Here is a 14,688-nt window from a genome sequence, read left to right on the forward strand (position 1 = left end):
GGGGTGTGCAATCGTTTAATAATCGTAGTCATCAATGAAATTTGTTTTGAACTATACATAAAGATATTAATGTATTAAACTACAACGTTATTTGTATTTATAGACTGTAGATTCAGATGAAATATATATTCTAAAGAGCAGGTTTCATAGATTTGGCCCTACGTTAATTAGTGGTATAGTCTCTAAGGTCGTTGACCTTTCGCCACACAATTTTCGACTGTACCATCTGTAAGGTATGAGTACAAATGTAATTGACATTTTCTTATCGAATGAAATTTGTTGCTTTGATATCAAATACCACTAAGTTATAAAATTTTATATCAATGAAAATTAAATATTTACAAATCAGTTTGAACTGTATTTAGGTCTTTTATTTACAATAATTAAAACATTTTTTCACGCTCATTCCCTTCTATAAATTTGAGTGGATTTGTCCCCAAACAAGATGGCGGCTTGACAGATAAAAATATAGGTAAGTTGTGCAAAAAGTAGCATTTTCTAGCTAAAGTAGTCTTTATTTTCGTTTAGAATTACTCTCCTAAGTCGGTAACTACTATAGAAACTTCAAATTGCCATAACGGTGTGGCAATAGCACTGAACAGTGTGATTTCAGGTTATCTTTTCAGGCAGTGTTTTGAAGAAAAAAAGGAAGGGCCGAGGGAGGGAGAGGGGCGTGTCTTTTTGCTCTGTTAATAATTGTTATTACCTTGAACCAAATAATGGGAGAAGTTCAATATTACGCCCAACCAAAGTCCTTTTTGTGCTACACGTGACTGATGAAAAGTTTGTCAATAGAATAATCAAACATTCCCAGCTGGACTTTGGACTATGATTATAAACAAATTACATGTAGGTAAACTCTCACTTCATAGGCCCTGTCTTCTGGATATGCAAATTAGCCTATTCCCAAGGGACCTAAAAATTAGGGGCTTTTCAAACCAGAAATTCAGGTAACAGATGTAAAATCATATAATGGGGTCACATTTTTCTGCCTAAGAATTTCTCAATGCACAACTTAATTTTCAACGCTTTTTAACGCACAGATTTTTAACGCGCGCGCAGATTTTTAACACGCAGAAAACCCGTTCCCCCTTTAGCATACCATTTTGGGAACTTCACCTATGGTGCCGTAAACTGCATAAGACCAAATTCTGCCAAGAGCGTGCCCGTGTAATGAAACCAATGTTTATCCACACCCTACTGAGCACCAGTAAAGAGGGTCTGCATACTAGGCTATTAGCTCAGGCCTGTTACACTGTAGGCACTTAGTTCAAACGCGTGTTCTACGTCGCATAGAACACGATCATTGAATGCCCGACCTAGGTAACTTATCTCGATCGTTTGAAGACTTTATAGAGTTCTTTGGGTGTCCAAATGCAATGCAACAGCTAGACGGAATGTTGTAGAGTATGTCTATAATTTCTGAATTTTTTGCATGTGTTTTTTTTTTTTCTTTTCGAAAACCGCCCGGGGAACTAAATGATAGAATTCAAAGCCTTTGAAACAAGCTTGATAAAGGGGGGTTAGGGAGTACTAGTAAGGGTGTCCCCTACAACTCTTTACACCGAATTTAGAAGAACACCCTATGTATTAAACTATAATAAAGGAAGCCCATTACTCAAAATTTGGTTGCCTTACTACAAATTGCGCTTTGCCCACAAATTATGGGTACCAAAATACGCCTACGCCTACGCCTTAAAGAAAATGTAGACCCTCCAGGGCTTTAACACATGCAAACTCCTCGTCTCCAGTACTAAATTGTGTTCCGAAGAGATTTTAGCTAAGCTAAACTTTCTTAACTGCCTATTCAGACAGCATAACAAGTTGTGCTGCCCCTACGGCTGATTAAAAAGCTATGGGATTATGAATGATGACGAATCGATGATGAGGAAACTTTCAATTAGCCTGTAAAAAATACATTTTTGTCTTTTTAATTTTTCTTTTTTTTTTCATTTCATATTGTGAACATAGGGAGAACCGTGTACATGAAGATTGAGAGTTATGGTGCAGTGGTTTGGTCGTGTTGTTGGTGTGTGCAGGTTCTTTCCGGTGCTACGGGTCTGTAGAGGTATGTGCTGGCATAGGAGTTGCATTTGAAAGACCAAATGCCAAGTATAGCCTGGTAACTACATGTTAGCCCATTGGGAGCTTTCTTAGTAGGGTTTTAATCAGGATTTTTAATAGCGTATCCGTATGGGGCATGTTAGCCTGGAAAAGCCACATGACAAGTGTGTATAGACGTGAGCATTGTTGGGGATTTTTGTGGATATCCTTCTCCCTGAAAATTTTTAAATTTATGACCCTCACTCAGAAATAGTTATCAATGTGTTTTGGGGCCAAATTTTATGAAGTACAGTAAATCTAACATGTTTTACTTTTGTTACAACTTTAACACCAAAAATTCCCCCTATGCTGTGTTTTAACCAGCCAAAACCCAAGCATATTTTTCCCCTTCTTTATGTGTATTCCAGTAAATAACCAGACCTTGTAATTGTGAGTCATGGAGTCATACCCTCTTGACAGTTAGTGCCAGGCTTTTAACCAGGCATGCGTCAACGCGTCATCTGGACGCCCTTTTCTTAGAATAACAAGAAATTTGATGCCCCTGGACGCCCTATACTGGGGAGAAAATCCTCTGACACTGACAAGCATGAAATTCTGATTGACCACAGAGGCGGCAGCACCATTTTTTACTTGTGGGGGCGAAATTTGGTAATATACAATATCACTAAATCGAGGGCCGAAGGCCCAAGGTGTCGCGCCGGAGGCGTGACCCTTCTAGGGGGGTCCGGGGGCATGCACCCCCGGAAAATTTTCAAATCTAAACCCTCTGAAATGCTATTTCCTGCATTTTGAGAGGCAAATTTTGCTGCCAGAATAAGCTATCTTCAATGGCATTTCTATCAAAAACACACATAGTTTTAGCTTTAGTTATTGAGGGCGACGCCCCCAACATATTTTCACCATTTCGAGCGGCGAAGGCACGAGCCGTTGCAAGGTAGTTTCTGGGAAATTTTTAAATCTAGACCCTCTGAAACACCATTTCCTGCATTTTGAGGGACACATTTTGCTGACAGACTAAGCTGAATTTAATGACACTTCTAGTTAAGAAAACCATTTTTGAGGGTGACGACCCACGCCCCAACATTTTTACACTACCTCGTTGTGAGCCCCGAAAACGCAAGCCGTCGCAAGGGAGCTCTGGAGAAATTTTGAAATCAGAACAATTTAAATGCCATTTACTGCATTTGAGGGGAACATTTCGCTTGCAACCAAAGCTAAGTTTGATAATGAAACTTCTAATAGTATAAAGGATCGTGGGGGACGACGCTCCGGCAACATTTTCCCACCACGTCCAGTGCCGAAGACGCGAGTCCTCGCAAGGAAGGTCCTTTGAAATTTTTAAATCTGGACCCTCTGAAACGTCATTTGTTGCATTTTCAGGGTAAACTTTTGCAAGTAGACTAGCGGGATATGATGATTTCCATTAGTGAAAATATACACAATGGTTTCACCTTGATTTTGTGTGTTTCAGCTTATTTTATCGTGGGGGCGGCGCCCCCACGACCTATTTTTGTGGGGGCGACCGCCCCCACTGCCCCCACGGTGCCGCCGCCACTGGACCAGGGATGCTACAAGGTCATCTGTGGTCACAGTCTTCTACTGTGACATCTGTAACAGTATTTTTGCCTCTTGGGATACCTTAGAATGCACTGTTTTAACTTGAAATCATCAAAAACTCTGCACCATGGAAGGTGGATGCCCCCAGACCCCCCTACAAAAGTCTTACCGCGACTCACCAATAAGTTTGGACACCCTATTATAAAATCCTAGCTAAAAGCCTGGTTAGTGCCCAAGCGTAAGCCAGTAAAAATTTCTTGTGATAAAAACTGACTGTCTGAAAATATACCTGGCAAAGTGATTACTATACTAGTAGTAGTAGTAGGTTTGCGGAGGTAAAACACCCCTATTCTGGGCCTGACATGGTACGGTTACCAGGCTATGGCAGATGCTGTCGAAGCAATCCTGATTTTTCTTCTAATCATAAAAGAAAGTACCGATGGAAACCTCTAGATCTGCCACACTGCACTTAACACCATGCCCACTCAATTATTAAATATGATTAACGATCAATGGAACTGTACAGTTATGCAATCAAAGAACAATCCTTAACCTAACAAGTGCTGCTATGTAGTATGTACTGACAAGTGTGCATGTGACCTGCTGCACATACAAATGTAAGGGTCACATGATGATAATCCTAAATATACTTGTTACCCAAACATGGGTATTCCTGAATGATTTTATAAAATGCTTATGATTTAGTCCATAATTGTACCTTGAGCAATAAATTCATTCATTCATATAAATTCAATAATCATGCCATTAGAGTTCACCCATAGTTTTATTAAAAAATATAGACAATTGTCAATTAATTTCTTCTTTATTACATTCACTTGCAAGCTATCCAGCCGTATTATAGTGTATACACTCCCAAATCTCTTCTGACCTCTGGCTTCAAATTAAATAGCATTTGCTGAATTTGCAGGGAGGACAGAAAAGACTACTGTAGGAAGCTATAATATGGTTGGTTACCAGTCTATGATTTAAAGCACAATCATAAAAAGTACAGTACCAATATGGAAATTGGATCAGAGCTCTACTCTTAGAAAACTCTTTTTGCGTCATAATCCTTTTTATTCCCCCTTTATTATGGAAATTCTTTGAGTTGCTAATATATGTCTCTTTGTTTATTATTTATAGTAAACAACATCAGGATGGCATCTGGTGAGGCTGAGAATATCACCCCCAAGGAGCGGACATTCCAATACCAGGACTCCCTCCCCTCACTGCCCCTACCAACTCTCCGAGATTCGCTGGACAAATACCTGTACTCAGGTCAGTACTTCTGGAAAAGGGTTAAAGTGATCTTGAACCAGTCTAGCAATCGCGTACTGTTCCCTGGCCGGCAGGCTTTTAGCCAGGCATGCGTCAACGCGTCATCTGGACACACTTTTCTTAGAATAACAAGAAATTTGATGCCCCTGGACGCCCTATAGTGGGGAGAAAATCCTCTGACAAGCATGAAATTCTGATTGACCAGGGATGCAACCAGGTCATCTGTGGTCACAGTCTTCTACTGTGACCTCTGTAAGTGTAACAGTATTTTTGCCTCTTTGGATACCTTAGAATGCACTATTTTAACTTAAAATCATGAAAAACTCTGCACCATGGAAGGTGGATGCCCCCAGACCCCCCTACAATAGTCACTTAACGCGACTTACCAATAAGTTTGGACTCCTTATTATAAAATCCTAGCTAAAAGCCTGCTGGCCGGCTACACTCCTCTGGCCGGCTTACTCCTCTATTTATTCCATTTCTACGATTTTTCCAGCAATCCGGAGTCTAGTAGAGACTAAGTTTTCACAAGTTTAGGTCCAGCCAGATCTCAAAAGACTATTGGACTACCTTTACCTTTACAATAAACTTAAAAATAACTGTTTTTCCAACTTTGTTTTAAATGGTATTATTTTCAGTGAAGCCACATGTGACAGAGGAGGAATATAAGAAGACAGAGGCTGTTGTTAAGGAGTTCGAGGCTGGTACTGGGAAGGAGTTGCACAAGAAACTACTGGAAAGAGCCAAGACACATAGAAACTGGGTGAGAACAGTTTGAGTTTGGAGCATTTAGTATTTATCATTTTATGTGTACAAATATCTATGATTTAGATGTTTTGGTCCTTGGCTTTGGATGATAACTATATTTTTTGGTTCTCTTATTTGCCCCATGTATTTTGGAAAAATATTGCATTTAGTTTTGCATATCAACTGAGATGTGAGAATGCAAAATTTGAAAAGGGTAATATTGTGCATACATACAGTGTACATTGAGACTTTCACATCATATAGCTTTAGATATTGAGTCAGGAAAATAAATGAAATATAGTACATGGAAATAGAAATTAGGTGTTTATCTTTAAATAGTTGCATTTTCTGGTTTCCATAATGTTGTGAAATACTTCAAATAGTAATAGCATAAATATTTATATTTTCTGTTTTTATTATATTGATTATCATTTTACTGGTATTTTCAACCATAACTTAAAACCCTATGAAAACTGCCTTAAGTTAGTTTCCCTTCCAACTGCAAAATTAAAAGAAAATAGATACCCCCCCCCTCTTGTAAATCTATACAACTGTACAGTCATGCATATATTATGTAGACATAAAGTTTACATTTTTGTATTATCACCCTTTCCGTGTACAGCTATCAGAATGGTGGTACAATTTTGCATACTTGGAGCCACGATACCCCACCCCCGTGTACGTGAATATCTCGGGCCCGGGGCCGTTCCATGACCACTACTGGCCTGTGCAGGACGGCACCCAAGTGGAAAGATCTGCCATCACTATCTGGCACACGCTTAACTTCTGGAAACTCATGAAAAAGTAAGTTCTACCTAAGTCCATTTGATTATAACAATCTTTATTGACACGACAGAAGTACAGCGACTTTCGTAAGGTCTACATGTATAACAACTACTTACAGTACAACTAAACACATATACATGTATATGGATATCTATAGGTATGGATACATCAACATAAAGGGTCTAGCATGTCATTTACACTATTGGTTCTACGGTATAAACAATCGTGGATATATTTGCCTACTTGTACACAATGTGGATTATCGCCTCCCAGAATGTACTTGAATTTATCTATCGAACAGAGAGTAGCAACGTCTTTAGAGCAAGTGGAAAGTAATGTGAACAGCTCTGTGCGTTTATCATCATATTGAGAACAATCCATAACGAAGTGACGTTTGTCTTCGATCTCATTTGGGCAGAATGGACAAAACCTCTGGTCACGGGGAATTTTAGAATATCTTCCGGCTTCTATATTATATGGAGGGGTGGGTACCGGTACAGCATACCGGTACAGGGTGGGTACCGGTGTAGCATTCTGGTACAAACCGTTTTTTCTTGTTGGACTGGTCTGAAAAAAAATGGACCTGAAAAAATTCAGTTGACCTGATGTTGAACCAATTGGCAGGTGTTCACACATGCACGTTTTTGGGGTTAACCAGCTAAGAGGGTACTAGTCATTTCTACCAAGTTTCTGCAGTCAAACAGTGTTGTTTACAAAATGAAGATAGGATGTTAAAAGTACCAGAGCGGAGTCAGATACTCCACCAAACAGATTCCTTTGTGGCGTAATAGATTGTTGTTTTGACGTTTGACGTTTAACAGTTAGGTCCAGACCTGGACTTGATCCTCTGGACCTGAACCAGACCAGCTGGACCTGAATTGTACCAGTACCTACCCTATGGATAGTCATAAGGGAGAAGACAGATAAAAAAATTCTGGGTCGTTTGGGTGAAGCAGTCACTGCGTAAACCGCGAACATTAATCTACCATGAACATTTCTGCATCTTACAGTAGTAGTTAAATATGCAACCTAACATATTTGCCTAATAATAGTATAAGAGTTATGAGATTAATGACAACATTGTAATGTTGAAGTGAGGAGTGGCCAGTAGACAAGGTGGACCGAGGGAAGACCCCCTGCAGTATGGAACAGTACCGAAACCTGTTCAACACCTGTAAGATCCCAGGGGAGAAGAGAGACAAGCTGGTCTCACACTTCAAGACAGGTGAGAAAACTTTCACTCTCACCTATGCCTCTGAACCAAACTAGAGTTCGTCAAACTCATACCTCCGTAAAATAGAGCTTCTTGTATGTGTTGCTCATTTCATTGTAGTTCATTTGTTGAATGCTTTTGACACCACTGACATGGAAAATGGAAATGGAAAGTTCCCAAAAATTACATTTGACAGCATTTATACTGTTTCAATACATGGACATTTGCACATTATGTATTGTCTTCCCATCTGTTGTTCTTCAACGTCGAACCATAAAAAAATCCTTTAGATTAAGCATCAAAAACAAAACCTCTATATACAGACTGAGGTAATACATTTGTGTAAGTCTAGTACATATATGCCACAAAAAAAATTAAATTTTGGAAATGGACAGAGGCCTTAAATTTAAAACTGTTTAAATTCTAGATTTTTACTAAAAGGTAGTAAGATTTTTGAAATTCTAAATTTAGCTATTGTATTATATAATGTAATAGTAAAATGACAAATATTATTATGTGACTCAAATTTCCAGTGTATGAAGGAGATAGCCCCACCCATCTCTGTGTTCTACATGCTGGAAGAATCTTCAGCATGGATGTGGTTGATGAGAACAACGTTCCCTATACTCCACCAGAGCTGCAACAGTAAGTAACTATTATATTAATGAAGCTTCTTTACATACTGTACATTTAAGTTTGCAGGGAGTTACTTTAGCGGGAAAATGGAGTTTTCGCAGTGGTTTTAATTTCACAGTAGCACCTCATAATATCACATACTTTTTGTGGAAAAATGTTGGCGGTGGTTTTAATTTCTGGTGAAGTGGCCACCACGAAAACCGCAAACATAAAACTACCAGACACAGCTATTTTCATTTCAGTGAACCGTTGCTCATTTTCAGACATCTTCTGACACTCTTAAAGTTCAACAGGCATAGTCTATTCAGCATGTATAGCTCAGAGAAAAGAATACCAGGAAAAAGGAAATGCATTTTAAGAGTTTCCAAATGATAGGCATTGAAATGTAAGCAGATGAGAGACAGGTTTAAGGTTTAATATCACAGGTTTAAAAACATGAAATTGTGTTATATCTTCATCAACAGGCAGCTAACTGTTATAAAAGAGAAGTGTTCAGGACAGCCGCAAGGACCTGGGGTGGGAGCACTCACTGCAGAACAGAGGACAAAGTGGTGGCAGGTGAGTAATCTAAAAATTAGTTCACGTCACATGGTAGGACATTCACACATGGTACGGCACCATGTGTTTGCTATTTAAAGCAACCAAACTGAAGCTGGTACGGTCACTACTGGGGTAAGAATACAACTGGGACTATGGGCACTACTGAAATTAAAATTATGTATTTTTTTCAGATTTATCAGACTTTATCTGATAGATGTAACTTATGGTCCAAGATATCTGTAATAACTTTTCCAACAAATTAATTGACTTTTTTTTTCTTTTTTTAGTTACGGAACAGGCTGATCGGACTGGACAGCAGAAATCAACAGAACCTGGAAGCCATCGAAAAAAGTCTGATCTGTTTTACTCTTGATGACGCCTCACCAACTAATGACACTGAGGTGAGCGTAAAGGAAACAAATTAAAGTTAGTACGGTAACCGGTAAATAGCATTGTCACTCACTTGCATGCACGCAAGGTTGTAGTTGTTTGGGGTTGTGTGGCGCAACGGCTAGAGCGTTGGAGTCAGAATCAGAAGGTCCTGAGTTCTAAACTCGCCATGCCCCTGCCCCCATGACGGTGGAGTGACGCCCACCGTGCCTCACGGCTAATCTGTCTAAAGGTGCCAAAAACACCTTCGGATTTGGTGTTGCCAGTGTGTCTACATCTGCACACTTGCCACTGAGACCCGTGAATTTTTTTTTTGTTGTTTTTTGTGTGGCATTATTGCAGGATATTTAAGCCATACTGTACTCCAGAGGAGAGTGTTCCAAAGGTCACAGAGGTTGGTAACTTATATTATTAGAAAGGCACTACATTTCACATGCAACTTTCCTCACTCTAAAATGAAAATGAGAACTGTAAATGCAGAAACGTTTGTGATGTGACCTAAACTGGTTCAAGGTCACTTTCACTACTATGTCTATTTCTCGCCACATATTCTAAAATTTACCTCAAATTTATTTCCAGATCACAACCCAAGGTTTGACAGGTGACTGCTTCAACCGCTGGTTTGACAAGTCCTACAATACCCTGATGTTCAACAATGGTACCCTGGCCTCTAACTGTGATGTAAGTATTTTTTTAAAGATCTACACTGTGTTTAATTCAGAAATTCAATCTAATGCATTTAAGTATTGATGTCACCACCTGCTATGGTCTCAATAAAATGAGCCTGATTGAGTAAAAGCATTTTGGAGTTATTGGCATGTGGTCTGGAATAAAATTGTTTTTCCGGAACTGAATTGCTGAGCTTCTTTTCCCCATTTTATGTTTCTGTTCCACATATTTGTCTGTGACCATCAGACTTGCCCTGAATCTGTTGCGTACGTAAAGACAGAAAATACATATTATACTTTTCCTTGTAACACTTTCCTATCCCCTACAGCATGCAGCGTTTGATGGGATTGTCCTGGTGGTGTTAAACTGGTACTTGGACCAGAAAATCAAGGAGGCACAGGGGGTCTGGAAGGTAATTATCTTCGCCAGCGAAGATTATAAGATTGCTTACTTGGGTCTGTATGTAGGTCAACAGCATGTAAGTCGAGAAATTGTGGATGGAACTTTTTGATTTTTTGTAGGTGTGTAGCGGTTGTCGAAAGGCATGCCTAGTTTGAAAATGGTTTGCCTGGCGTTTTCCTACGGTACAGCAGCGACCTTTGTATTTTTTCGAGGTTTGTTTCAAGAAGCATAACTCAAAATGCAGCTGGGCAATTTCTACGATATTTGGTAGGTGTGTAGCGGTTGTGTAAAGGATTGTCATGTGCGAAAATGGTTTAGCTAGCTTTTACCTATGGTGCTGTAGCTGGCTTTGTATGTAATTGCGTTTGTCTGTTAACACGATAACTCGAGATGTTCTACATGGATGCTAATGATATTTTGTTGATAGGTAGGGGACACAGAAAGGAAAGTCAAGTTCGATAATGGGCCTCCTAGCGACTTGTTTTGGTACTGCAAGTGAGCGTCAAAGCTTGCGCCTAAATTTTCCAGAAGTGCCATGTTCATGATTTTTAAGTGGTGGATAGCTGTTGGGACTAGGAGTGAATGGTGTAATTTTGGGCCCCCTAGCAGCTTGTTTGGAACTGCAGTGGGTCTTATAGTTTGTAACTTTTAAAAAGGATAACTGCAGAGGGGATTGATGGATATTCTTTGCTTTTGGTAGGTAGGTACTTTGGGTGATTATCAACATAATGAGATGCTAATTATGTAAATTGCGATCTACTTAATATAATTACTTTGGGATTCTTATCATGGAGAGAACCACATCCCTTACAAAAGTGGTGTGCAGTGCAACATGACACTGGCACCATTGTCACCCTAGTCCAGCACTAATATGTGGACCATTAATCTTCATTTATCATTCAAGCCCTTCAGACAGAAGCAGAAGCTGATCTCCTTTCCCTGACAAGGACCAGTCACACCAAATTAACCCCCTGCCCTCAGTCTCTGGGTCTTAGCACAGACAAATCAAAGGTGGAGCAGAACTAATCGTCATGCCATGGCAGGGTGTTACACACCCGCCCGTTTGAGGCATAAGACATGGTCACGTGAAAAAAGATTAAAACATCGCGGTGGGCCAAATCAGGCTGTCAAAGGTGCCAACGTAATCCTCATGAGTTGTTCGATCGCATAAAGTACGCTTAATGATTCAAATACTATTTCGGGATGAGATTTGAATAGTCAAAGTTGGCCTTCAAACTGGCTCTTTTTGCCTGATTTTGGCCTCGATTTCACACTGCATGGGGGTTTCCGTGCAACCGATTACGACAATATCATATACTTCCGGGTTGTACGAGTGCGGTCATAGAACGCGGGTGGTATCGTATCTTGTCTCGGTTTGTGCTAGGTTGTAGAGGAGGATCTAAGTAAGGCTTATGAATATACTAATACTTGGAGATTAGCAATTACTATGCCTGTCAATCAGCTATTTTGTCTTTGCGGGGCTATGAATGGGGGGATCTGAGTAGCCTGACGTGATAGCCAGGCCAGGTAGACCGTGTAAAATACCTCTGACTTAACTCGCGATTGCAAAACTTTACTTACTATTTTCATGAGATGGACACAAACATTCACCAAGGCGGGGCCGTAACAATCCTTACGTATGACCCTTAGGTAACCCTTAGATGACATATTATCCAATATATAGGCCAGTCACTCAACGTTTGTTTATTATTTCTTTTTTTACGAAAAGACTGCAATGTACATTTTGTAGAGTGAAATCTTATATAAAACTAGAGTTCCACGAACACATACCTTTGCCAAATAAACTAGGTTTGTTATGTAGAATGGTGTCTGTAGACAAATGCGTTACTCGTTTCATTTTGTTTTATAATTATATGCTTGGAGTTGGTTTGTAAAATTTCGGCATTAATTGTGCAAATTTGGTCCCAATTTACAATTAATCAATATCAAATTGTATCAAGCATTGCTTAAGCTATCAGCATACCAAGCTATCAGCATACCAAGAATCAATTTCTTGACTTATTCTCTTTCAAAGTCTTTAAATATACCCCTTATACTCTCTTTCCTCTTTCTCAGTTACATGTGTGACAACGTTGAAACTACTATAATGGAATGCAGTGCATTTATGAACTTTTCATAATCAATTATGCAAATTAACTGTTAATTTGCATAATAAGTATCACATTGTGTAAGTCTTCACTTAGGCTATCTACATGCCAAAAATCGTGACGATCCGTCCACACGTTCATATTTTCTCATTAATTATGCAAATGAGGTCGTCATTTGCATGATTAATATGTATTGCCATTTCTCTCCTCTCAGCTACATATGTGACAAGTTTCAAAGTCCTATCATGGAATGTAGTGGATTTATAAAATGTCCTCATTAATTATGCAAATTATCTGTTGATTTGCATAATTGGTATCTCATTATGTAGGTCTTCACTTACGCTACCTACATACCAAAAAACATGATGATCCGTCAACATGTTCAAATTTTCTCATTAATTATGCAAATGAGGTCATCATTTGCATAATTGATATCTATTGACATTTCTCTCCTTCTCAGCTACATATGTGACAAGTTTGAAAGTCCTATCATGGAATGCAGTTGATTTATAAACTTTCCTCATTAATTATGCCAATTAGCTGTTGATTTACATAATTAGTATTCAATTATGTAAGTCAACACTCATTCTATCTACATACCAAAAATCATGACGATCCGTCAACACGTTGCAGAGTTATTCTCGTCCAAAGTTTGAAAGGAAACCGGCGCCTGCAGTACCAAAAAAGCCGCTAGGGGGCCCAAACTCACAGCACTTACTCTCTGCCTCGTGGGCTATCTACCACCCATAAATCATGACCACAGCATGTCCAGAACACGAGATATAAAAAAATTGAGTTTCCGCTGCAGTACCTTAGCAAGCCGCTAGGGGGCCCATTATCGAACTTGACCTTCATTTTCCCGAACCCTACCCACCTACCAAATATTATCGGGATTCATCCAAGACTTCTTGAGTTATGCTGTTAACACACACACAGACACACAGACACACACACAGACTCACAAGCCCAAAACATAACCTTAGCCATTCTGGCAAAGGTAAAGGTAACTAAAGACCTAGCCTAACCTAGCCTAACTAAAGACCTTACATCCAGCTTTGCTATATTAACATCTCGTATTAAGCTGTATTTGGTGCTTATCCGGCCCATTATAGCCATAATTACATACATTAATCATTCAAAAACAACGACCTTCGATAAAGAATGTTTATTTGGCGAAGATGTGTGTTCGAGGAACTCTAGTTATAAGACTAGTATAAGACTGATCAAGCAAACAAATAGATAATAGATGTACAATATCATTAAAAAAAAATATATATCCTCTACAACAAATATTAGGAACCCTCTGACTAGGAAATGAAAAGGAGGATACAAGCACACAGGAGATAATCTATCTTCTGCGGGGTTTGTTTCTTTTGTGTTTCCCCTGAGTTTCAACTAATTGAACTGACGTATTTGGATTCCTTAAATTATTCCAGTCAAACTATTCAAAGAACATTTCTGGACCTGGTGCAGACAAACTATACCTCTTCACCCCCCCCCCCCCAAACAAATATTATATATAACAGCAAGGAGGTTAAAGAAAGAGAGGAGAGCGTTCCTATTGTTCCGATCTTTGCCGCGAGTGTGAATCACATCGAAGTGCTAATTGCCCCAATCTGCATCTCGCCAGGCTAGCGTGGGCCTTTGTTTACGAGTCAGTTTCAACATCTCTCGTCCAGGAACATCGATTTGGGGCCGGGATTTCTGCGATTTTGAGGATGATTCTCATTAAATACAGCGCTACTTTTACTAAGGAAACAGATATCAATAGTGACGATACTTCACCTGAAGCAAGTGCGAGCATAGTTCCCCACGGGCCACAGAAATGTGTGTAACAACAAGTCACGCGGTGTAGAAGAACGCTGGGTCGGCTTTCATAGCCCAGGACACACGGAGCTATTTCATAGTATTTGTAAGAAGCTTGAGAAACGCTATGCAACTTTATTTTCAAGTCTGTCAAATTAAGATATCAAGCCATCTGTGTAAAAAAAATGCGTTCCCCGTGAGGCAAAAATTCCCTCAATACCGACAAAATAAATTTCCTCGGAAATATCATCTTGCTTCCCATCATTGCCATGAACATCCACTGAGCCCTCAGAGTACAAAATTCATGCATCACGAACAGCAAAAATCGATCGCAAACAGCAACAACAAATACTTATTTGGCACACCCAAGCCCACTACTATCGTTGAAAAAAAGTCTCTTTTGCGGGGCAAGCGTAATAATTTTTAACTAGACACATGAAGTAGAGAATATTGTTCATAATTCTGAGACAAAAAACTCGGGGATACAGCGAC

General features: G+C 39.4%; 1 protein-coding gene across 2 annotated transcripts in view; it reads left to right on the forward strand.

Moving 5' to 3' along the window:
- The first annotated feature begins 423 nt into the window (after positions 1-423).
- LOC118407980 (peroxisomal carnitine O-octanoyltransferase-like) overlaps positions 424-14,688 on the forward strand; it is a 20,513-nt gene continuing 6,248 nt past the window's right edge. The window contains exons 1-10 of one of the 2 annotated variants that reach the window (XM_035808584.1): positions 424-472; positions 4,765-4,899; positions 5,538-5,662; positions 6,269-6,450; positions 7,527-7,657; positions 8,179-8,290; positions 8,746-8,839; positions 9,109-9,222; positions 9,791-9,892; positions 10,209-10,292. In XM_035808584.1, the coding sequence (XP_035664477.1) occupies positions 4,779-4,899; positions 5,538-5,662; positions 6,269-6,450; positions 7,527-7,657; positions 8,179-8,290; positions 8,746-8,839; positions 9,109-9,222; positions 9,791-9,892; positions 10,209-10,292 (1,065 nt within the window). In that variant the 5' untranslated portion in view covers positions 424-472; positions 4,765-4,778. Of the gene's footprint in view, positions 473-1,967; positions 2,069-4,764; positions 4,900-5,537; positions 5,663-6,268; positions 6,451-7,526; positions 7,658-8,178; positions 8,291-8,745; positions 8,840-9,108; positions 9,223-9,790; positions 9,893-10,208; positions 10,293-14,688 lie in introns of those variants that run through there. The other variant, XM_035808583.1, reaches the window with a different exon arrangement.

The sequence above is a fragment of the Branchiostoma floridae genome, unplaced genomic scaffold, assembly GCF_000003815.2.
Source record: "Branchiostoma floridae strain S238N-H82 unplaced genomic scaffold, Bfl_VNyyK Sc7u5tJ_1514, whole genome shotgun sequence".
Taxonomy (NCBI): domain Eukaryota; kingdom Metazoa; phylum Chordata; class Leptocardii; order Amphioxiformes; family Branchiostomatidae; genus Branchiostoma; species Branchiostoma floridae.